Source organism: Lethenteron reissneri, chromosome 66, assembly GCF_015708825.2.
Source record: "Lethenteron reissneri isolate LAM-NWPU_2019-01 chromosome 66, ASM1570882v1, whole genome shotgun sequence".
NCBI classification, from domain to species: Eukaryota; Metazoa; Chordata; class Hyperoartia; order Petromyzontiformes; family Petromyzontidae; genus Lethenteron; species Lethenteron reissneri.
In genome coordinates, this window is record NC_083844.1 from 7,018,992 (window position 1) to 7,044,464 (window position 25,473).

General features: G+C 54.9%; 1 protein-coding gene across 1 annotated transcript in view; it reads left to right on the top strand.

Annotated features, from left to right (window-relative positions):
• Positions 1-25,145, top strand: part of LOC133359932 (mucin-5AC-like) — a 73,293-nt gene extending 48,148 nt beyond the window's left edge. The window contains 17 exon segments of the mRNA XM_061578494.1: positions 1,414-1,458; positions 2,334-2,758; positions 8,732-9,142; positions 9,518-9,695; positions 10,341-10,591; positions 10,966-11,149; positions 12,004-12,223; positions 12,593-12,771; positions 14,019-14,091; positions 15,261-15,361; positions 15,869-15,900; positions 17,195-17,381; positions 18,163-18,194; positions 19,984-20,109; positions 22,048-22,090; positions 23,108-23,240; positions 24,972-25,145. Of these exon segments, the coding sequence (XP_061434478.1) occupies positions 1,414-1,458; positions 2,334-2,758; positions 8,732-9,142; positions 9,518-9,695; positions 10,341-10,591; positions 10,966-11,149; positions 12,004-12,223; positions 12,593-12,771; positions 14,019-14,091; positions 15,261-15,361; positions 15,869-15,900; positions 17,195-17,381; positions 18,163-18,194; positions 19,984-20,109; positions 22,048-22,090; positions 23,108-23,240; positions 24,972-25,128 (2,777 nt within the window). The 3' untranslated portion in view covers positions 25,129-25,145.
• Positions 25,146-25,473: the final 328 nt, after the last annotated feature.

The following is a 25,473-nucleotide window of genomic DNA, read 5'->3' on the forward strand; positions in this document are numbered from 1 at the left end:
GATTCGGTTACAAATTCGCTGTCGGCCATCGGCCACCATCGTCCCCCTGGGGGGGATCTGTCGCGAGTGGTTTCTCCCGCGTGACTCGACCCTCCCATTATATCCCCCCCATGTTGTGTGTCGTATCTTACCTTATCTTAAATCAAATGTATATCGGCGCCTTACACAGAATGAACAATAGCACAGCGTATGAATGCAATGGTGGAGATAGGGTGAGCGACATAGACGGGAGAAACCAACGGGGTGGGGGGTGGGGGGGGAATCTGTGTTGATGTAGGAATCCAGCGAAAGCGAAATTGGTGACAATGATGATGATGAATGGGGAATGACCAAAAGTCATCCAATGAGAATATGAAGTAGAAACAGTACCGGAGGTGGTGGTTATGACGGAGGAAATTCGGGGGGGGGGGGGAGGTCGTGGGGGGAGCTTGGGGGTAACAATAAGTGTGAGTTGTTCAGTGCGGAGCGCAAACTAAGTGAGTGGAGATGAACGCTCAGTGTGGAGGGGGAAGTGCCTTCCAGTGAATGGGGTGGGCAAGAAGAGAGAGTGAGCCAGAGAGAAAGCGAAGCATGGCTTGAACGCGATGAGAATGAGGGGGGACAGAAAGAGAGAAGCAGCGAATATTGAGAACGTATTGCCGTGCGCGGGGAGCTCACTCGCTCGTCGTAAATGAGTCGTAAGCCACCACCGCCGCCTTCTCCCTTCCCTTCACTCGATGTTGTTTTTAACCTCAAGTTTGCTTTGTTCAAATAACGAAAATGAATTGGTGTTCAGTGTCGAGTTATCAAAACATTGTACGCGGTTAAGGCAACAGAGCACAGTATTAATCATCTTAAAAACTGTCGTTGAAGCCGCTACTACCGCCGCCAATTAGGAAGGGTTTCTCACGTAAACAAAATGTGCCAATTCGTTACCAGTACAGCATTGCCAGTGTGTTGGAGAGTAAGCCCACTACAACATTTTCAATTAATGTAGCGTGCAGTGTAGTATACTGGTTCAGCGTCTTGATACACTATACACTACACTATACACTACACAATAATGGTAAATATTGTAATGGGTTTTGTCTCCAACACACTGGTGCACTGTACTAGTATATTACTATACACTGCACTATAATTGTAAATGTTGCAGTGGGTTTACTTTCCAATACACCGGTGTGCACTGTACTAGTTACGAATTTGGTACGTTTTGTTTACGTGGCGAACCTCACCAATTGGCTGTGTTGGGTGGTAGTGACGGGTCTAACAACACACATTTACGCGAGTGAGGTGAGCGCTCAACTCCGCGGGCGTTTTGCCTTTGGTTTTCAATTCCCTGCGGCCACGGTCTGCACACAGTCGAACCCCCCCCCCCCCCCTCCTTAACACGAGTGTTGATTTGCGCCTCCCTTTCTGTTCTCACCTTCCTAGGGCCGTGCCTGTGCGAGATCTCACAGGGAGTCACCGTCGCTTCAGGTGAGAGGGGCGGGCGGGCGCAACACGCGTCGGGCACACAAAACCCGCTCGCCATTCCGTCTCTTTTCGTCGTGCCTGGCCCACGAGTCGTGTTAGAAAGATAGATATATACATGCAGTCTATGTTGCTCCTGTAACTACGTGGTCGTAGTAGTAGTCGCATTCCTGAAGAACACCGTGTAATAGTCAAGAACGTATAACATTGGGGGGTAAAGCGCTGTCCGCAATAACCAGCGAGATGATAAATAACGCAGGCCGGACAAAGACCGAGGCGCATGGAGTTGCATATAGGAGAGTTCAGCAGCATCCCAATTCCGTAAGCAGTCCATACGACCAACTTGTTCCCGCTCGCTAACGACCGCAGTTCCATTTGCTCGAATGCGTTCCATTTGCTCGAATGCGTTGCATCCAATTCGCATCCAGGTTATAAAGAAAAAGTATTCCCCAATGAATTAATTGCGTTATGTATCCAATTCGCGCCCCACCAGAGATCTGATTTCATCTTGACAGAGCAACTTAGTGCCGGTCACTTTGTATCATTAAAAGGCGGTAATGAAAAAAATCTAGCGATTCAGATGGCAAGGGCCAGCGCAAAGGACCGTAACAGAGGGCACGTTGGGGGGGGGGGAGGTCATGGAAGGGGCTATAGGGGAGGGAAGGGAAGGAGTGGAGTTGGTGAGGGTAGGGAAGGGCAAGAGAACGGGAGAGGAGATTGAGGCTTCAAGAAAGAGGAACGGAAGGGGGTTAAGGAAGGGGGGATGACACCTTCACCATTGTTATCTCAGCAAACACCCAGACAGCCTGTATCCCCACATCATCATCGCGATCGTGATCAACCAACGAGACGGCGGTGCGTCGCTCCTTGTCACCTCACAGGCGACGTGGTCTACAACACAACGGACGGGCTGGGCGGCTGCCGTGTTGCCGTGTGCCTGCCCGACTGCTCCGGAATCTCGGCCACATCAGGCCCATGCCAGACCACCACCGCCTTTGTCACCGGGGTGGTCACCACCACGGTCGCCACCACCTTTAACACCATCGGCGCCTCGACCACGACCATGGGGCCGGTGCCCATGCCACTCACGCGAGACCTCCCGGTTTTCACGTTCCCAACGGAGGTCCCCACAACGGAGACGCGGGCCTCCACGATGGGGGTCAGGACGACCGTCAAGGCGCTGCCCACGACGACGGCGACGACAACGCCCGTCCGGACTACGGCCGCTCCCATCCAGACGACGGCCGGTCCCGTCCAGACGACGACCGCTGCGTTTGCTACAACGGCAGCAACAACGGCAGCACCAGTGCAGACCACAGCCGGTCCAGGCCAGACCACAGCGGGTTCAGTTGAGACGACAGCCGGTCCAGTGCAGACGACAGCGGGTCCAGTGCAGACGACAGCAGGACCAGTGCAGACGACAGCTGGTCCAGTGCAGACGACAGCTGTTCCAGTGCAGACCACAGCCGGTCCAGGCCAGACCACAGCCGGTGCAGTTGAGACGACAGCCGGTCCAGTGCAGATGACAGCGGGTCCATTGCAGACAACAGCAGGACCAGTCCCGACAACAGCCGGTCCAGTGCAGACAACAGCTGGTGCAGTCACTACAACAGCAGCAACAACAGCAGGCCCAGTGGAGCCGACAGCCGGTCCATTGCAGACAACAGCAGGACCAGTCCCGACAACAGCCGGTCCAGTGCAGACAACAGCTGGTCCTGTGCAGACAACAGCAGGACCAGTCCCGACAACAGCCGGTCCAGTGCAGACAACAGCCGGTCCAGTGCAGACAACAGCTGGTGCAGTCACTACAACAGCAGTAACAACAGCAGGCCCAGTGGAGACGACAGCCGGTCCAGTGCAGACAACAGCAGGACCAGTCCCGACAACAGCCGGTCCAGTGCAGACAACAGCCGGTCCAGTGCAGACAACAGCTGGTGCAGTCACTACAACAGCAGCAACAACAGCAGGCCCAGTGGAGACGACAGCCGGTCCAGTGCAGACAACAGCAGGACCAGTCCCGACAACAGCCGGTCCAGTGCAGACAACAGCCGGTCCAGTGCAGACAACAGCTGGTGCTGTCACTACAACAGCAGCAACAACAGCAGGCCCAGTGGAGCCGACAGCCGGTCCATTGCAGACAACAGCAGGACCAGTCCCGACAACAGCCGGTCCAGTGCAGACAACAGCCGGTCCAGTGCAGACAACAGCCGGGCAAGTGCAGACAACAGCTGGTGCAGTTACTACAACAGCAGCAACAACAGCAGGCCCAGTGGAGACGACAGCCGGTCCATTGCAGACAACAGCAGGACCAGTCCCGACAACAGCCGGTCAAGTGCAGACGACAGCTGGTGCAGTGACTACAACAGCAGCAACAACAGCAGGCCCAGTGGAGCCGACAGCCGGTCCATTGCAGACAACAGCAGGACCAGTCCCGACAACAGCCGGTCCAGTGCAGACAACAGCCGGTCCAGTGCAGACAACAGCTGGTGCAGTCACTACAACAGCAGCAACAACAGCAGGCCCAGTGGAGACGACAGCCGGTCCATTGCAGACAACAGCAGGACCAGTACCGACAACAGCCGGTCCAGTGCAGACGACAGCAGGACCAGTGCAGACAACAGCTGGTGCAGTCACTACAACAGCAGCAACAACAGCAGGCCCAGTGGAGCCGACAGCCGGTCCATTGCAGACAACAGCAGGACCAGTCCCGACAACAGCAGGACCAGTCCCGACAACAGCCGGTCCAGTGCAGACAACAGCCGGTCCAGTGCAGACGACAGCAGGACCAGTGCAGACAACAGCTGGTGCAGTGACTACAACAGCAGCAACAACAGCAGGCCCAGTGGAGACGACAGCCGGTCCATTGCAGACAACAGCAGGACCAGTACCGACAACAGCCGGTCAAGTGCAGACAACAGCTGGTGCAGTGACTACAACAGCAGCAACAACAGCAGGCCCAGTGGAGACGACAGCCGGTCCATTGCAGACAACAGCAGGACCAGTCCCGACAACAGCCGGGCAAGTGCAGACAACAGCTGGTGCAGTCACTACAACAGCAGCAACAACAGCAGGCCCAGTGGAGACCACAGCCGGTCCAGTGCAGACAACAGCAGGACCAGTGCAGACAACAGCTGGTGCTGTCACTACAACAGCAGCAACGACAGCAGGCCCAGTGGAGACGACAGCCGGTCCAGTGCAGACAACAGCAGCACCAGTCCCGACAACAGCCGGTCCAGGGCAGACAACAGCTGGTGCTGTCACTACAACAGCAGCAACGACAGCAGGCCCAGTGGAGACGACAGCCGGTCCAGTCCCGACAACAGCAGGACCAGTGCAGACAACAGCTGGTGCAGTCACTACAACAGCAGCAACAACAGCAGGCCCAGTGGAGACGACAGCCGGTCCACTGCAGACAACAGCAGCACCAGTCCCGACAACAGCCGGTCCAGGGCAGACAACAGCTGGTGCAGTCACTACAACAGCAGCAACAACAGCAGGCCCAGTGGAGACGACAGCCGGTCCATTGCAGACAACAGCAGGACCAGTACCGACAACAGCCGGTCAAGTGCAGACAACAGCCGGTCAAGTGCAGACAACAGCTGGTGCAGTCACTACAACAGCAGCAACAACAGCAGGCCCAGTGGAGACGACAGCCGGTCCAGTGCAGACAACAGCAGGACCAGTCCCAACAACAGCCGGTCCAGTGCAGACAACAGCTGGTGCAGTCACTACAACAGCAGCAACAACAGCAGGCCCAGTGGAGACGACAGCCGGTCCAGTGCAGACAACAGCAGGACCAGTCCCAACAACAGCCGGTCAAGTGCAGACAACAGCTGGTGCAGTCACTACAACAGCAGCAACAACAGCAGGCCCAGTGGAGACGACAGCCAGTCCAGTGCAGACAACAGCAGGACCAGTCCCAACAACAGCAGGACCAGTCCAGACAACAGCCGGTCAAGTGCAGACAACAGCAGGTCAAGTGCAGACAACAGCTGGTGCAGTCACTACAACAGCAGCAATAACAGCAGGCCCAGTGGAGACGACAGCCGGTCCAGTGCAGACAACAGCAGGACCAGTCCCAACAACAGCCGGCCCAGTGCAGACAACAGCCGGTCAAGTGCAGACAACAGCTGGTGCAGTAACTACAACAGCAGCAACAACAGCAGGCCCAGTGGAGACGACAGCCGGTCCATTGCAGACAACAGCAGGACCAGTCCCGACAACAGCCGGTCAAGTGCAGACAACAGCTGGTGCAGTCACTACAACAGCAGCAACAACAGCAGGCCCAGTGGTAACGACAGCCGGTCCAGTGCAGACGACAGCCGGTCCAGTGCAGACAACAGCTGGTGCAGTCACTACAACAGCAGCAACAACAGCAGGCCCAGTGGAGACGACAGCCGGTCCAGTGCAGACAACAGCCGGTCCAGTACAGACAACAGCCGGTCAAGTGCAGACAACAGCTGGTGCTGTCACTACAACAGCAGCAACGACAGCAGGCCCAGTGGAGACAACAGCAGGTCCAGTGCAGACAACAGCAGGACCAGTCCAGACAACAGCAGGACCAGTGCAGACAACAGCTGGTGCTGTCACTACAACAGCAGCAACAACAGCAGGCCCAGTGGAGACCACAGCCGGCCCAGTGCAGACAACAACAGGACCAGTCCCGACAACAGCCGGTCAAGTGCAGACAACAGCTGGTGCAGTCACTACAACAGCAGCAACAACAGCAACAACAGCAGGCCCAGTGGAGACAACAGCCGGTCCAGTGCAGACAACAGCAGGACCAGTCCCGACAACAGCCGGGCAAGTGCAGACAACAGCTGGTGCAGTCACTACAACAGCAGCAACAACAGCAGGCCCAATGGAGACGACAGCCGGTCCATTGCAGACAACAGCAGGACCAGTCCCGACAACAGCCGGGCAAGTGCAGACAACAGCTGGTGCAGTCACTACAACAGCAGCAACAACAGCAGGCCCAGTGGAGACAACAGCCGGTCCAGTGCAGACAACAGCAGGACCAGTCCCGACAACAGCCGGGCAAGTGCAGACAACAGCTGGTGCAGTCACTACAACAGCAGCAACGACAGCAGGCCCAGTGGAGACGACAGCCGGTCCATTGCAGACAACAGCAGGACCAGTACCGACAACAGCCGGTCAAGTGCAGACAACAGCAGGTCCAGTGCAGACAACAGCTGGTGCAGTCACTACAACAGCATTAACAACAGCAGGCCCAGTGGAGACGACAGCCGGTCCATTGCAGACAACAGCAGGACCAGTACCGACAACAGCCGGTCAAGTGCAGACAACAGCCGGTCAAGTGCAGACAACAGCTGGTGCAGTCACTACAACAGCAGCAACAACAGCAGGCCCAGTGGAGACAACAGCAGGTCCAGTGCAGACAACAGCAGGACCAGTCCAGACAACAGCAGGACCAGTGCAGACAACAGCTGGTGCTGTCACTACAACAGCAGCAACGACAGCAGGCCCAGTGGAGACCACAGCCGGCCCAGTGCAGACAACAACAGGACCAGTCCCGACAACAGCCGGTCAAGTGCAGACAACAGCTGGTGCAGTCACTACAACAGCAGCAACAACAGCAACAACAGCAGGCCCAGTGGAGACAACAGCCGGTCCAGTGCAGACAACAGCAGGACCAGTCCCGACAACAGCCGGGCAAGTGCAGACAACAGCTGGTGCAGTCACTACAACAGCAGCAACAACAGCAGGCCCAGTGGAGACGACAGCCGGTCCATTGCAGACAACAGCAGGACCAGTACCGACAACAGCCGGTCCATTGCAGACAACAGCAGGTCAAGTGCAGACAACAGCCGGTCCAGTGCAGACAACAGCAGGTCAAGTGCAGACAACAGGTGGTGCAGTCACTACAACAGCAGCAACAACAGCAGGCCCTGTAGTGACGACAGCCGGTCCAGTGCAGACAACAGCAGGACCAGTCCCGACAACAGCCGGGCAAGTGCAGACAACAGCTGGTGCAGTCACTACAACAGCAGCAACAACAGCAGGCCCAGTGGAGACCACAGCCGGCCCAGTGCAGACAACAGCAGGACCAGTCCAGACAACAGCCGGTCAAGTGCAGACAACAGCCGGTCCAGTGCAGACAACAGCTGGTGCAGTCACTACAACAGCAGCAACAACAGCAGGCCCAGTGGAGACGACAGCCGGTCCATTGCAGACAACAGCAGGACCAGTCCAGACAACAGCCGGTCCAGTGCAGACAACAGCTGGTCCAGTGCAGACAACAGCTGGTGCAGTAACTACAACAGCAGCAACAACAGCAGGACCAGTACCGACAACAGCCGGTCCAGTGCAGACAACAGCAGGACCAGTCCAGACAACAGCCGGTCAAGTGCAGACAACAGCAGGTCAAGTGCAGACAACAGCTGGTGCAATCACTACAACAGCAGCAACGACAGCAGGCCCAGTGGAGACGACAGCCGGTCCAGTGCAGACAACAGCAGGACCAGTACAGACAACAGCCGGTCAAGTGCAGACAACAGCAGGTCAAGTGCAGACAACAGCTGGTGCTGTCACTACAACAGCAGCAACAACAGCAGGCCCAGTGGAGACAACAGCGGGTCCAGTGCAGACAACAGCAGGACCAGTCCAGACAACAGTCGGTCAAGTGCAGACAACAGCCGGTCCAGTGCAGACAACAGCCGGTCAAGTGCAGACAACAGCTGGTCCAGTGCAGACAACAGCCGGCCCAGTGGAGACAACAGCCGGCCCAGTGCAGACGACAGCTGGTCCAGTGCAGACGACAGCTGGTCCAGTGCAGACAACAGCCGGTCAAGTGCAGACAACAGCCGTTCCAGTCCAGACAACAGCTGGTCAAGTGCAGACAACAGCTGGTCCAGTGCAGACAACAGCCGGTCAAGTGCAGACAACAGCTGGTCAAGTGCAGACAACAGCTGGTCCAGTGCAGACAACATCCGGCCCAGTGCAGACAACAGCCGGTCCAGTCCAGACAACAGCCGGTCCAGTGCAGACAACAGCCGGTCAAGTGCAGACAACAGCTGGTCCAGTGCAGACAACAGCCGGTCAAGTGCAGACAACAGCCGGTCCAGTGCAGACAACAGCCGGTCAAGTGCAGACAACAGCTGGTTCAGTGCAGACAACAGCCGGTCAAGTGCAGACCACTGCAGGACCAGTCCAGACAACAGCCGGCCCAGTGCAGACGACAGTCGGTCCAGTCCAGACAACAGCTGGTCCAGTGCAGACGACAGCAGGACCAGTCGAAACAACAGCCGGTCCAGTCCAGACAACAGCCGGCCCAGTGCAGACGACAGCTGGCCCAGTGCAGACAACAGCTGCCTCAGGACAAACTACGGTGGCAACGACAATTGCCGTCACGGCGATCCCAACGACCGCTGCCCCGGTGACGACAACAGTCGCCGAACGGCAGACAACATCCGCCACGACGGCTGTGCAGACGACAGCGGCTGAGCTCGAAGCGACGTCCTCAGCGGTTACGACAACGGCCGGGCCGGTCCGCACGACAGCGGCCCCGGTCCGCACGACAGCGGCGCCGGTCGCGACCACCGAAGGCAGAATTCAGTCGACTGGTGCCCAAACCGTGGGCGCCGGGCAGACCACGGCGCCACAAGTGCCGACGGTTCTTCCGCCGACGATACCGCCCAACAACTGCCACCAGCTCAACCCTCCGCGCAAGGCAAGCCGAGGGGCACAGTCAGACGCACGCAACTACGTAGATGCTAAGGGGACAGGACCCAAACGACCGCTGAGGCGCTATTGTTCTTGTTTGACTTGCATCTCACTGGGATTTTTGCACACAGCGTTGGTGTACACGGTGTTTTTACTGCAATATTTTGCTCTCTTTTCTTGGATTTTCTGTTTGCACTCAGTCACATATTCACTTTAAGAAGTTTTTTTGTTCATGTTTTAGTTTTTTGTTTGTTGCGGTTGCACCTGATTCAAGAGCCGAATGGCTCACAGGGCTACACCTAATCAATGAACTTGAACTTGAACCCACTCACACCACCCCTAACCCACCCACGCCCCCCCCCCCCCCCTTCGTGGCGAGCAGCTGGGCGAGCAGTGGAACGAGAACGACTGCATGCTGGCGACGTGCATGGGCGACGGCTCGCAGGTCTCAATGACTAAGCGGCCGTGCGTAGTGCCCACACCACCCGCCTGCGAGTCGGGCCGCCCCTCGCGACGCGTCACCGACCCCGACGGCTGCTGCTACCACTGGGAGTGCGACTGTGAGTTTGGGGGAGGGGGGGGCTGGGGAAGGGGGGGGGGGTCAGCGGAGGTCAACGGGGTGACAGAGAGGTCGGGGGAGACGAGGGGACCTGGTAAAATACAAAATAGGATAGTTTTCTATTTAAAGCTTTCGTGACTGCAGGGATTCATCTTCTTGGTTCTTTCGGTAAAGTCACGTAGAAGGGAAGTAATACAATAATAAAAATAATAAAACATAATAAAATAATTCTCACGACGTTTCGGCCACAATGCAAGCAGCCGTCCTCAGGTGAAGACCAGTCAACTTCAAGGACAGTGCATACATTATCATCATCAGAGTTGTTTCTTTTTGTTTGCATTTTGACTGCTTGTGTTGCGGTTATTGCAAACATGATGCCTTGTATAAAGGTGTCAGTTTTGTACCAGTTTAAAGGGTAAAAACCTACTACTATATTTTGCCACTGGTAAATGAGGTCTCATAGTGTTGAAACTTGAACTTGAACTTGATCTGTGATAGGCAAGTCTCACTTCGACAAAAAGAGCTACATAGCTCAGTGAGCCCTGAGCTGGTAAAATAGGAAATTGTTTCGTTCGGTCGCGTGACTCGCCAATGCGTCGCCGCTCACTTCCTCCATCCCCTCCGTCCACACACGCGCTTCCCGCAGGCATCTGCACGGGCTTCGGCGACACGCACATGCAGACCTTCGACGGCGCGCGCTTCTCCTCACCGGGCAACTGTTCGTACATCCTCGTGGAGGAGCGGCAGAAGCTCCACGACTTCACCATCGTCGCCGACAACTTCGACTGCGTCTCGACGCCGCTGGCCTCCTCGTGCACGCGAGGCCTCGTCATCTCCTACCAGGGCAACGTCCTGCGCGCCACCATGACTTCCAGCGGCAATCCCAGCGAGCGCAAGGTGTGTGGCCTCCGGGGCGACGATGGCGGCGGCGACGGGGATAGGCCACCACGTGGTCAGGTGTCGCTTCTGCCAAAATGGCGGCTTAGTAGCAGCTCAGTGGTGGGGGGTCTTAGACCTGGTCACAAGAAAAAATATATAGTTCAGTTTATTTTTATTCCCCTTCTCGCCGGCTTGTCTCGGCTTGGCAGGCCACCCTCCTACTGCGTGCCATCCGCACCCCCTCCCCCCCCCCCCCCCCCCCCCCCACGGGATATGGAAGTTGCCACCCTCCCCAGCCGTCCGGCCTGCTGCTGTGGCTGTACCGTGACCTCCCTCTGTCTCCTCTCTCTCTCATCTCCCTCGTCGTCGTCTCTCTCTCTCTCCCCCGGCAGTTCATGTTGAACGGGAAGACCAAGAAGGCGCCCTTCAACGAGCGCGGCTTCCAGGTGTCCACCGTCAAGACCGACGACATCATCTTCATCAAGGACCTGCGCGTCCGCGTGCAGTTCAACGGCCTCGGCTTCCTCATCGACCTGCCACGAGATATCTTCTGGGACAACACGCAGGGACAGTGCGGTACGCGAGACGCAGAGACGCGGAGAGGGACCGGCAAATCCGCCCGTGGGGAGAGAAACGCGGGGGACAGAGAGGGAGAGAGAGAGAGAGACGCACATGGGATGAGAGACGCGCCGGTGGAGACACGGGGAGGCGTAGAGAGATGCAGGAAGATGCAGAGAGAGAGAGACAAGGGGAGGCGTGAGAATGCAAGGGGAGGCGTGAGAATGCAAGGGGAGGCATGGGGAGACACGGGAAGGCATGGGGAGATGTGGAGAGACACGGGGAGACACGGGGAGACATGGGTAGACACGGGGAGCCACGGGGAGGCATGGGTAGACACGGGGAGACAGATGTAGACGCAGAAACACACCGGGAGGAATGCAATCGGCACAGGAAGATCCAGGGGCGCACGGCGAGGTTGTCGTAAGACACGGGTAGCCACCGGAGGGTGTGGGAATCTCTGCAGGGTACGGGAAGGGTAGCAGAGGCAATGGGGAGAGAGATGATGAGGGCAGTGCAGCGAGTAAACCTCCCTTATACCTATTCTTACGTTTTTTCGGTAAAGTCACGTAGTTAAAAAAATTAAATTGATAAAAATAAAATTAAAATTAAACCGCCACAGCACGATAGCTGTAGCAAGTGATACAGCTATCGTGCTGTGACGGTTCCACCTGAAGACGGAGGCTTGTGTTGCCTCCGAAACGTCGTGATTTTTATTTTATTTTACTTTTATTAATTTTTATTTTTTACCTACGTGACTTTACCGAAAAAACCTAAGAATATATGAATCCTTGCAGTCACGAAAGCTTCAAACCTCCCTTATACCTCCCAACCCCCACCCCTGTCTGCCACCGTCGCCACCGCGGCCGCAGGCACGTGCAACAACATGCGCAAGGACGACTGCATGGGCCGCGACGAAATTCCGCGGGCGGCCGAGTGCTGCGCCGTGGTGGCGGGCGACTGGATGACGGACGACCCGGACAAGCCGCAATGCATGCGCGTGCTGCTGCCCGCAAAGCTGAGCTGCGCCGGCGGCGCCACGCAGGCAACGACGTGCGCCGGAGCCGACGAGTGCAACGCGCTCATCCTGCAGTGAGTTGCTCGTCGGTCTCGTTCGCGTGCGGGGCCGCGGGGATGTGGGTCTGTGGGTCTACGGGTCTGTGGGTGTATGGGTCTGTGAGTCTATGGGTCTGTGGGTCTGTGGTTCTGTGAGTCTATGGGTCTGTGGGTCTGTGGCTCTGTGAGTCTACGGGTCTGTGGGTCTGTGGGTCTGTGGGTCTGTCGGTCTGTGAGTCTACGGGTCTGTGAGTCTTCGGGTCTCTGAGTCTACGTGTCTCTGAGTCTACGGGTCTGTGAGTCTATGGGTCTGTGAGTCTACGGGTCTGTGAGTCTATGTGTCTCTGAGTCTACGGGTCTCTGACTACGGATCTCCCCCCCCCCCCCCCCCCCCGGTGACCGCAGGACGTTCCAGTCATGCTCCGCTGTGGTAGACCTGTCGGGCTACTTGGAGGGCTGCAAGAGCGACCACTGCAAGCCACGCACAGAGGCCCTGGACTGCGCCGGGGCCCAGCTCGCCGCGGCCGAGTGCGGCCGCGCCGGAGTGTGCGTCAACTGGCGCCCGCTCGTCCCCGACAAGTGCCGTGAGTTCGCCGCGCAGGCCGTCGCGACGTCTCCCGGTGCAACGCGTCCGCCGGCATGCAGCGTGGAGCGTTGACGCGTCCCGTGTGAAGCGTGGAGTACGAAGCAGAGGTCGCAAACGGGTTTTGATTCCTTACCCGTACCCGTACCCGGCCGCACCAGGGTCGCAATCGGGTACCCATACCCGAACCCTACCCAATACCCGGCTACCCGTACCCGGCCGGGTATTGGGTAGGGTACGGGTATCGAGTACCCGGTTGCGACCTCTGGTACGAAGTGTGGAGTGTGATGCCTTCCGTGTGAAGGGTGGAGTGTGACCCCTTTGATCCGAAGCGTCGAGTGTGACGCATCCGATGCAGAGCCTCCGCCGACCTCGCACGCATTAATGGGTACACCAGAGTCGATCAGCCGTGGTGGGGTGTAAAATGTGGGAACTCTCACCTCTTCCAGAGATGTACTGGCCAGCGTGGAAGAGTAGGCCAAATACCCTTCGAGAGCAGCCCCCATCTCGTGGAGACGCTTGTGGCTGGCAGCGGTGGTATCAGCGCTCAAGGGTTGTGCCGAGACTGTGTGTGTGTGTGCACGTGTGTGTGTAGTTGGCATAGTAGGGGGGCACAGGTGGTGCATCGGCCAGTAGTCATCTCAGTCAGTCGACCCGTGGCACCTGCTGGGTCTGCCCCGTGACCTCCTCCTGCACCTAGCCTGGCACAGTGGGGGACACAGGTGGTGCATCGGCCAGTAGTCATCTCAGTCAGTCACCCGTGGCACCTGCTGGGTCTGCCCCGTGACCTCCTGCCAGCGGGCGTTCAACACTTCACGTAGCCTCAAGGTGCACCTAGTCTGGCACAGGCGTCGCGGTAATATCACCACCACTTCATGGCGAATGACGATTGTTGTTGTTGTTATTGTGTGTGTAGTGTAGCGGTTAGCGCACTGCGCTATGAACCTGGCGACCTGAGTTCGATTCCTGCTCATGACCAATACCGGTGACGATTATCTGAATTGGTCTTGGGCCTTCCCTAGGTCGACACAGTCTCAAATGAGTACCTGGTGCGGTGTGTACAAACATCGTCATTAGGGAGACAAAGTCGGCCGGGCGTGATGCTGGCCACCCACCCCCTCGTGTGCCGTGCCGGCCTTCATAGGTGCTACTCGCTAACGAGTAGCACCTATCAACGAGTAGCACTTGCCCGAACAGTCTGTTAAGGTTATATGGGGGATCTTTGTCTTTGTCTTTGTGTGTGTGCAGCGTTTACATGCCCTGGGAACATGGTGTACAAGTACTGCGAGACAAAGGCTACACCTGTGTGTGGCCTGGACAGGTAAGGAAGTCTCCATGTGGGCGAGTGAGTGTCTGTGTGTGTGTCCGTGTATGTCTGCGTTGGCTGGGTCACGCAGCCCGCATGCCCAGCCGCCGCATGCCAAAAGTGGCTTCGAGTTTGGCCACATAGAGGGGGGCTAAACGGGCACGACACGGGCTGGAGAGGAGATAGAGCTGATGCGGTACGAGAGGACGTGGAGCTGAGTAGACTTGCCGATGACCGGTACCAGCGGTGTCAAGATCAGCCTCTATGGAGGAGGAGGCTCGTGAAGGACGCTGTTGCTGATACTGGGCAGTTGGAGGCAGTCGACCTCCAGCAACAACGGAGGGCAGAGGAGCGACGCTCACAATAACGAGCGGAGCGCCGGGTGGCTAAAATGCAGCAATTTGGCAAAGTAGGGGATACAGCTGGTGCATCTTCCATTCATCTCAGCCAGACAACCCATGGCACAGGTGGTGAATCGGCCATTCATCTCAGTCGGTCGACCCCGTGGCACCACCTGGGTCTGTCCCGTGACCTCCTCCTGCACCTAGCCTGGCACAGGTGGTGCATCGGCCAGTCATCTCAGTCGGTCAACCCGTGGCACCTGTGCCTGGCACGGGCGCCGTGGTGACGTCACCGTCACTTTTGTGGCAAATGGTGGGGCATTGATGTTGGCATCCGGCGTCTGTGTGTGTGTGTGTGTGGGGAGCTGTAGTAATGTAGCGGTTAGCACGCTGCACTACGAACCTGGCGACCCGGGTTCGATTCCCGGTCCCGGGCCTCCCCTAGGTCGATTCAGCCTCAAAAAACAGTACCTGGTGCGGTGTGTAAACATCGCCGCTAGGGAGACAAAGGCGGTCGGGCGTGGTGCTGGCCACCCACCCCCTCGTGTGCCGTTCCGGCCTTCATAGGTGCTCGCTAACAGCACTTGCCCCTACAGTCTGTTAAGGCTATACGGGGGATCTTTATTTTTGTCATCTCGGTCAACCCACCCTACCTAGGCAAGTGCTGTTAGTGAGCACCTATGAAGGCCGGAACGGCACACGAGGGGGTGGGTGACCTCCTGCCGCGAGCCTTTCGGCACTTTCACGCGGCGGCCTCAAAGTGCGATCCTGTGCCTTGCACGGGCGGCGCTGCCGTCGTATGCCGGCGCGCTCTTGACGCGGCTGTCTCCTCCGTCCGTTCAGAATCGATGCATCGAACCTGTGGAAGGGAGAGGGCTGCTACTGCGGGGACGGACAGCAGCTGCTGCAGGCCGGATCCTCCACCTGCGTGACCACGTGTCCAGGTAACGCGGGCACGCAGCAAAGGTGTAGCCCGTGTAGCCTGTGGCCTGAGACTATCGGGGCAAGTGTGCTGTTAGTCGCGGGCACCTATGCAGGCCGACACTGGCACACGAGAGGGTCGGTGGCCAGCACCACGCCTGGTCGCCTTTGTCTCCCCAGTGGCGATGTTTACTACATACCTAGGGGAGGCCCAGGACCAGTTCAGATAATCGCTGTCGCTGGTGTTAGCCGTGAGCGGGAATCAAACTCGGGTTGCCGTGTTCATATCGCAAGCATAGCGCTAACCGCTACCACAAACACATACGCACACGCACGAATGCATACACACACACAAGCACATTTGTCCTTCCACCCGCACCTCCAATTAGCACGGTTGGCTACCTAGTGCGCAAAAGAAATTCAACATACATACACACAACTATGGACACACGCACACATCCATACACTCACCCATGTGCCACGTGAGATCCTGGTTGTGACCTCTGCGCTCTGTGCGTGTTTTTTCACAGAGTGTTGGTCAGACAGCGGTGAACCGAAATACGTGAGTACCTCTTCGTACCATCGCCACTAATACTCGCCATGCCCCCCCCCCCCTCTACTTAAACCTTTCCTATGAACGTTGGCGTGTACGTCTTCGGCCTTCCCTCCGAATCAATATCTGATTATCGGTTTTTCGAAAGTGGGGCAGTGCCACTGCCCGCGACGTTTCGCCAATCCGCGAGCACCTCCGGAAACGCATATCGCTCGTCACGAATGACGAGGCTAAATCCTCGCACCTGACTATGCATACATTGACCGGCCGGCCTGCCGGCTGACGTTTGGCTGACTGGCCCCAGCAACAGACTGGTCCGCCGGCTGACGATTGGTTGACTGGCCCCAGCAACAGACTGGTCCGCCGGATGACAATTGGTTGACTGGCCCCAGCAACAGACTGGTCCGCCGGATGACAATTGGCTGACTGGCCGAGCGACTGGTCGGCCTGCCGGCTGACGATTGGCTGACTGGCCCCAGCAACAGACTGGTCCGCCGGATGACAATTGGCTGACTGGCCGAGCGACTGGTCGGCCTGCCGGCTGAAGATTGGCTGACTGGCCCCAGCAACAGACTGGTCCGCCGGCTGACGATTGGCTGACTGGCCGAGCGACTGGCCGGCCTGCCGGCTGACAATTGGTTGACTGGCCCCAGCAACAGACTGGTCCGCCGGCTGACGATTGGTTGACTGGCCGAGCAATTGGTCGGCCTGCCGGCTGACAATTGGTTGACTGGCCCCAGCAACAGACTGGTCCGCCGGCTGACGATTGGTTGACTGGCCGAGCAACTGGTCGGCCTGCCAGCTGAAGATTGGCTGACTAGACCCAGCAACAGACTGGTCCGCCCGCTGACGATTGGTTGACTGGCCGAGCAACTGGTCGGCCTGCCGGCTGAAGATTGGCTGACTGGCCGCAGCAACAGACTGGTCCGCCGGCTGACAATTGGCTGACTGGCCGAGCGACCGGCCGGCCGGCTGGCTTACGATTGGATGACTGGCCGAGCGAACGATCGGCCGGCTGGCTTACGATTGGCTGACTGGCCGAGTGACTGGCCGGCCACCTGGCTTACGATTGGCTGACTGGCCGAGCGACCGGCCGGCTCGCTGGCTTACCATTGGCTGACTGGCTGACCAACCGACCGGCTCGCTGGCTTACGATTGGCTGACTGGCCGGGCGACCGATCGGCCGACTGGCTTACGATTGGCTGACTGGCCGAGCGACCGGCTGGCTCGCTGGCTTACGATTGGCTGACTGGCCGAGCGACCGACTGGACGGCTTGGCTGACGATTGGTTGACTCGGCGCAGGTCGGGGACCAATGGAAGGAGGGCTGCGAACAGTGCGAGTGCCTGGAGGGAGGCAACGTGGAGCGCACGGCGCTGCCCTGCAAGCTGCCCACTATCACCTGCCCCATCGGGGTCAACCTGGTCCCAGCGCCCACCCCCATCACGGAGGACATCATTACCACCACATGCTGCCCCCGCGTGGAGTGCGGTGAGGAGCGAGGCCGTGAGGGGTCACGGGCAGGGAGTTCACGGGAGGGGGTCACGGGAGAGGGTCACGGGAGAGATTCTGGGGAGAGGTCACGGGAGAGATTCAGGGGAGAGGTCACGGGAGAGGTCACGGGAGAGGTCATGGGAGAGTGTCACAGGAGAGGTCGCGAAAGAGGTCACGGGAGAGGTCATGGAAGAGATTCAGGGGAGAGGTCGTGGGTGAGGTCACGGGAGAGGTCACGGGAGAGGTCACGGGAGAGGTCACGGAAGAGGTCATGGGAGTAGGTCACGGGATAGGGTCACGGGAGAGGTCATTGCATCGGATCACGCACGAGAGAGAGTCACAGCAGAGGGTCATAGAAAAGGTCATGGGAGAGGTCGTAGGACAGTGTCACGGTACAGGGTCACGGGACAGGGTCACGGGGAGAGATTTTTGTACTTATGCCCACCCCACATACACAACAAGAGTTACGGGAGCTGGTCACGGGAGAGAGTCACAGGAGAGGTTCATGGGAGAGGTTCATGGGCTAGGGTCATGGGAGAGGTTCATGGGACAGGGTCACGGGACAGGGTCACGGGAAAGGTCACGGGAGAGATTGTTGTATTTATACCCACCCAACATACACAACAAGAGTCACGGGAGCTGGTCACGGGCGAGAGTCACAAGAAAGGTTCATGGGCTAGGGTCACGGGAAAGGTCATGGGAGTGGGTCACGGAAGAGAAGCGCCGTCTTTCCGTACCGCGGGTTTTGACCGAGCTCTGTGCTGCTTTTCTCTTTCAGCTGCCTGCAGACACAGCGGCTCCGTCTATCAGGTGAGCTCGCGACGCCCATCACGCGATGCCTCGCTGACCAGCGGCGAGGCGGTGGCGACCGCCCTGAGCCGCAGGCTGTGGGTTCGATCCCGACCCAACTGCTGTATATTTGGAGTTTGTGTCTCTCTCGCTCTCCCTGTGGTGGCGTGGATTTGTCTCCACATTTAGAATCAGCATCACTGCGCATTTGAGAGTATTCGACTGCCGTGAATGTCCACGTCATGATAATGATGCTGACAAGCCTCATCATGAGACCTCCTTTGCCAGTAGCAAAATATGATGATAGGTTGTTTTACCCTTTAATGTGGCAACAAAACTGACACCTTTTTACAAGGGTTCATGTTTGCATTAACCACAATACCTGCGGTCAAAATGCAAACAAGAAAAAAACAGCACTCTGATAATGTATGCATTGTCTTTGAAATTGATTGGTCCACACCCGAGACAGCTTCTGTTTTTTTAGAGCCCAGTCTCATATGGTGTTCGACCCAGATGACGCCTTTTGGCGTCATCAGATGACCGCAGGTATTGTGGTTAATGCAAACATGATCCCTTGTAAACGGGTGTCAGTTTTGTTTCCAGATAAAAGGGTAAAAAACCTATTATCATCATGATCGCTTCGAGAAAAGAGCGACATAGGTCAATAGTGTCCTTAGCACCTGGCAGCAATAAGCAAAACGAGTTTAAGCGCATTTGGCTACGTACAGTGGTGCTAAAGAAGTTCAACGTACACACAACCTATTATACACTACACTATACACTACTATACACTACACTATACACTACACTATACACTATAGTATACACTACACTATACACTACACTATACACTACACTATACACTATAGTATACACTACACTATACACTACACTATACACTACTATACACTATAGTATACACGACAATATACACTACACTATACATTACTATACACTACAGTATACACTACACTATACACTACTATACACTATAGTATACACTACACTATACACTACACTATACACTGCTATACACTATAGTATATACTACACTACTATACACTATAGTATACACTACACTACTGTACACTGCACTACTATACACTACACTACTATACACTATAAACTACACTACTGTACACTGCACTGCTATACATTGCACTACTATACACTACACTACTATACACCATTATACACTAAACTATTAAACGCTACGCTACTATACACTACACTATACACTACACTATTACACGACTCTACTATACACTACACTACAGTACACTACTATACACTACACTATTAAACACTACACTACTACACACTATTTCCCACACCACTATACTACATTGAGAACTGCTGCTTGTTGCTGTTGTTGTCATGTATTATTTTGTTGTCCTGCACTGGCTCAGCCACGGTCGCCTTACGCGCATGAGTACGCACGATTTAAAGCTTTCGTGACTGCAGGGATTCATCTTCTTGGTTCTTTCGGTAAAGTCACGTAGAAGGGAAATAATAAAATAATAAAAATAAAACATAATAAAATAATACAATTCTCACGACGTTTCGGCCACAACGCAAGCAGCCCGTCCTCAGGTGAAGAACAGGTCTGTCGGAAAGACAGCGCTGAATGAACACCGCCCAAGCTTGGCAGCGTAATTTTTTAAGCTGGGTTAGGGGGGGGGGGGAAGAGCGCCTTGACAAAGGAATTTGCATATCAACAGCATATCAACGGAGGAATTCCGGTAAATGGACGCGTTCCGCACGTGCAAACCAACCAACCGCTGCCGTGAATGCCGGCGTTTGCGCGCAGGTCGGCGACACGTGGACAGACAACAACGACATGTGCCTTCGTTTCTCCTGCACCGCCGTCAGCGGCTCGGCCGCCATCGTCGAGAAGATGATCACCTGCGCGCCATTCGACTTCAGCAAGTGCAAGGTACGTTCGGTAGGCCTCGGCAAGGTATGGTAATTGTACCATTTTTACCGGGTAAAGGTAAAGGTGTCGACATGCCAAGGGGTAAGGGTAAAGGGTAGGGTAAAAAGTAGTCTCGTTGTTTTTACACTTTTACCTTACCTGCTAAAGGGTAAAATGTAGGGTAGAGTGATTGTATTGTGGTAAGGTAAAAGTTAGGGTAAAGTTAGGCTCGTTGTTTTTACACTTTTACCTTACCTGCTAAAGGGTAAAATGTAGGGTAGAGTGATTGTATTGTGGTAAGGTAAAAGTTAGGGTAAATGTAGGCTCGTTGCTTTTTACACTTTTACCTTACCTGCTAAAGGGTAAAATGTAGGGTAGAGTGATTGTATTGTGGTAAGGTAAATAGTAGGGTAAATGTAGGCTCGTTGCTTTTTACACTTTTACCTTACCTGCTAAAGGGTAAAATGTAGGGTAGAGTGATTGTATTGTGGTAAGGTAAAAGTTAGGGTAAATGTAGGCTCGTTGCTTTTTACACTTTTACCTTACCTGCTAAAGGGTAAAATGTAGGGTAGAGTGATTGTATTGTGGTAAGGTAAAAGTTAGGGTAAATGTAGGCTCGTTGCTTTTTACACTTTTACCTTACCTGCTAAAGGGTAAAATGTAGGGTAGAGTGATTGTATTGTGGTAAGGTAAAAGTTAGGGTAAATGTAGGCTCGTTGCTTTTTACACTTTTACCTTACCTGCTAAAGGGTAAAATGTAGGGTAGAGTGATTGTATTGTGGTAAGGTAAAAGGTAGGGTAAATGTAGGCTCGTTGTTTTTACACTTTTAACTTACCCTGCTAAAGGGTAAAGGTAGGGTAGAGTGATTGTATTGTGGTAAGGTTAAAGGTAGGGTAAAGGTAGGCTCGTTGTTTTTACACTTTTACCTTACCCTGCCGAGGCCTAGCGTTCGGGGAGGAACGCCTCGCGCGTAAAATCTCGACTTGAAGCTTTCGTCCATGATAAGAGGTGTTTTGGGGGTTAGCGTAAATATATAAATGTGTCGTTAAAACCCACCGCGACCCGACATGGCCAACGAGTAAGGGTTGTCACGTCAACAGAACGTGGCGAATTCGTCACTAGTACAATACTAGTGTATAGTGTAGTGTATAGTAGTGTATAGTGTAGTGTATAGTGTAGTGTATAGTGCATGGTAGTGTATAGTGTAGTGTATAGTGGAGTGTATAGTAGTAGTGTGTAGTGTAGTGTATAGTGTATGGTAGTGTATAGTAGTGTAGTGTATAGTGTAGTGTATAGTGTAGTGTATAGTAGTGTATAGTGTATGGTAGTGTATAGTAGTGTAGTGTATAGTGTAGTGTATAGTAGTGTATAGTGTATGGTAGTGTATAGTAGTGTAGTGTATAGTGTAGTGTATAGTAGTGTATAGTGTATGGATAATGTTTAGTAGTGTAATGTATAGTGTAGTGTATAGTGTAGTGTATAGTAGTGTATAGTGTATGGTAGTGTATTGTAGTGTAGTGTATAGTGTAGTGTATAGTGTAGTATACTAGTACAGCACACCGGTGTGTTGGAGAGCCAAGCCACGACATTTACAACCAGCTTCATCAGGCGACGGCGAGCTTTCGTTCACCACGGGAATTCACATTCTTGGGGTCTTTCAGTAAAGTCACGTCGATAGCTTCAAAGAAAATAACAAACAAAACACGAAATTGCGATCGCAATGCAAGCAGTCCTCATCAGGAAAGCAGAGGTCGCAAACGGGTTTTGATTCCTTACCCGTACCCGTACCCGGCCGCACCAGGGTCGCAAACGGGTACCCTACCCGATACCCGGCCGGGTACGGGTATCGGGTACCCGATTGTGACCTCTGCAGGAAAGGCAGGGGGGGTGGTTAGCTTCTAAAGTCAAACTGTTTGTTCTGTGTGCGATTTGTGCTGTTGGCTTTGTCTTCCTACCAGTCGGACCCCATCTACGATGACTTTGGATGCTGTCCTCTGTCATGTGAGTTTTTGTACTTTGCATGCATACAGGGTGTCCCACTACACTATACACTACTATATACACTACACTATACACTACTATATACACTACACTATACACTACTATATATGCACACTACACTACACACTACTATATACACTACACTATACACTACACTATACACTACACTATATACTACTATATACACTACACCATACACTACTATATATGAACACTACACTGTACACTACTATATACACTACACTATACACTACACTACACACTACACTATACACTACACTATACACTACACTATACACTACACTACACAAAACAAATATAAATGAGATATTTTGCCCTACGATTGCAAGACTCATGTAGACACACACACACACACGCACTCTTTTATATATATACGTTTATATGTTTAGTGACTTTGCTCACCCTCTTGGCCATCGGCGTTTGTCGTCGCAAACGTCGCTAACCCCTGGCAGCTCATCGGATTCCTGCTCCGGGAGAAACGATGCGTTGAGATTTAATCGGCAGACGGGGCCGATGATGATGACGCGGATGATGATGCTGCTGATGATGATGATGATTCTGCTGCTGATGATGATGATGATGAGGATTCTGCTGCTATTGATTTTGCTGTGTGATGATGATCCTGCGGATTCTGATTCTGCTGCTGATGATGATTCTGCTGCTGATGATGATGATTCTGCTGCTGATGATGATGATTCTGCTGCTGTTGATGATGCTGCTGCTGATGATGATGATTCTGCTGCTGATAATAATTCTGCTGCTGATGATGATTCTGCTGCTGCTGCTGATGATGATTCTGCTGCTGATGATGATGAGGATTCTGCTGCTGATGATCCTGCTGCTGCTGCTGATGATGATGATGATTCTGCTGCTGACGATGATGCTGCTCCTACTTCTGCTGCTGCTGCTAATGTTGCTGCTGCTGCTGATGATGATGATGATCCTGCTGCTGCTGCTGCTGATGATGATGATGATGTTGCTACTCGTGCCGCGCAGGTGAGAAAGACCCGGATGCGTCCATCACCAAGTGCGAGGTGCTGACGTCCTTGGAGAAGATCCAGGTGGATAGCTGCGTGTCCGACGACATCTCCCTGAGCCACTGCAGCGGAATGTGCCTCTCCCTTTCCCGGTAAGCCAATGATAGTGGTGATGTTGATGGGTGGTGGTGGTGATGGTGGTGATGGTGGTGGTGGTGGTGATGGTCGTGGTGATGGTGATTGTGGTGGTGGTGATGGTGATGGTGGTGGTGATGATGGTGGTGGTGATGATGGTGGTGGTGATGATGGTGATGATGGTGGTGATGGTGGTGATGATGATGGTGATGATGATGGTGATGATGATGGTGATGATGATGATGTGGTGGTGATGGTGGTGGTGATGGTGGTGGTGATGATGGTGGTGATGGTCGTGGTAATGGTGGTGGTGGTGATGGTCGTGGTGATGGTGGTGATGATGATGATGGTGGTGATGGTGGTGATGATGATGATGATGTTGATGGTGGTGGGTGATGGTGGTAGTGATGTGGTGATGGTCGTGGTGATGGTGGTGGTGATGGTCGTGGTGATGGTGATGGTGGTGGTGGTGATGGTGGTGGTGATGATGGTGGTGGTGATGGTCGTGGTGATGATGGTGATGGTGGTGATGATGATGGTGGTGATGATGGTGGTGTGATGTGGTGATGGTCGTGGTGATGGTGGTGGTGATGGTCGTGGTGATGGTGATGGTGGTGGTGGTGATGGTGGTGGTGATGATGGTGTTGGTGATGGTCGTGGTGATGATGGTGATGGTGGTGATGATGATGGTGGTGATGATGGTGGTGGTGATGTGTGATGGTCGTGGTGATGGTGGTGGTGATGGTCGTGGTGATGGTGATGGTGGTGGTGGTGATGTGGTGGTGATGATGGTGGTGATGGTCGTGGTGATGGTGATGGTGGTAGTGGTAATGATGATGGTGGTGATGATGGTGTGGTGGTGATGGTGATGATGGTGGTGATGGTGGTGTGTGATGGTGATGGGTGTGGGTGGTGATGTGTGGTGGTGATGGTGTTGGTGGTGGTGATGGTCGTGGTGTGGTGGTGGTGGTGGTGATGATGGTGATGGTGGTGGTGATGATGGTCGGGTGGTGGTGTGGTGGTGGTGGTGGTGTGGTGGTGGTGGTGGTGATGGTGGTGGTGATGGTGGTGGTGTTACCCGCTGGTTCTGTCAGCTCGAAGGCGGCACAGCAGCAGAGTGTGTGGACTAATCTCCATCTGTTTCATCTCACTTCCTTCTACCAGCGTGTGCGGACTAATCTCCATCTGTTCCATCTCACTCGCTTCTACCAGCGTGTGCGGACTAATCTCCATCTGTTCCATCTCACTCCCTTCTACCCGTGTGTGGACTAATCTCCATCTGTTCCATCTCACTCCCTTCTACCAGCGTGTGCGGACTAATCTCCATCTGTTCCATCTCACCCCCTTCTACCCGTGTGAGGACTAATCTCCATCTGTTCCATCTCACCCCCTTCTACCCGTGTGTGGACTAATCTCCATCTGTTCCATCTCACCCCCTTCTACCCGTGTGAGGACTAATCTCCATCTGTTCCATCTCACCCCCTTCTACCCGTGTGAGGACTAATCTCCATCTGTTCCATCTCACTCCCTTCTACCAGTGTGTGCGGACTAATCTCCATCTGTTCCATCTTTCCACCTTCTACCCGTGTGCGGACTAATCTCTATCACGACTCCTTCAAGTGATCGGCCATTTGCGGTCCATCTGTGGCCAAGCGCTGTCTGCGCGCGGGGCGGCGACCCACGACTGCTTCTGAGCCGTGTCCCCCCCTGCCCCCCACCCCCCCCCCCCGGTTTTGCTTTGCCCACAGGCTGAACTACCATACGGGCGGCATCGCCCACGAGTGCAAGTGTTGCCAGGAGACGGTGACAGAGCAGCGGTCCGTTCCGCTGCGGTGCACCAACGGCACCGTCCTGGAGTACTCCTACAAGTACATCCGCGAGTGCAACTGCGAGTTCTGCCAATGAACGCCGGCCCGCAACGACAACAACCGACGACAACGACGACGACACCCCCACACCGCCCCCGCCCCCCACTCACCCCTCCGTTCCTCCTTACCGCCCCCCCGCCCGCCCGCCACCTTCCTTCGCCACGCCGCGGTGACCCCCGTGATATACACCGAAACCCGCCGCGTCCACCCCCTAAGTGGGCCAACAAACCGAGAGATGCCGGAAACGACGACCGACCGGCGACTTCTCCGCGGTGTGCTTGCCGCTTGCCTTTGCCGATTTGCTTGACGACGGCACGCCGATTGCCGCATCCCCAACCGTGACGTTTTTGCCCAGTGCTGCGCCACACACGCTAACGCGCGT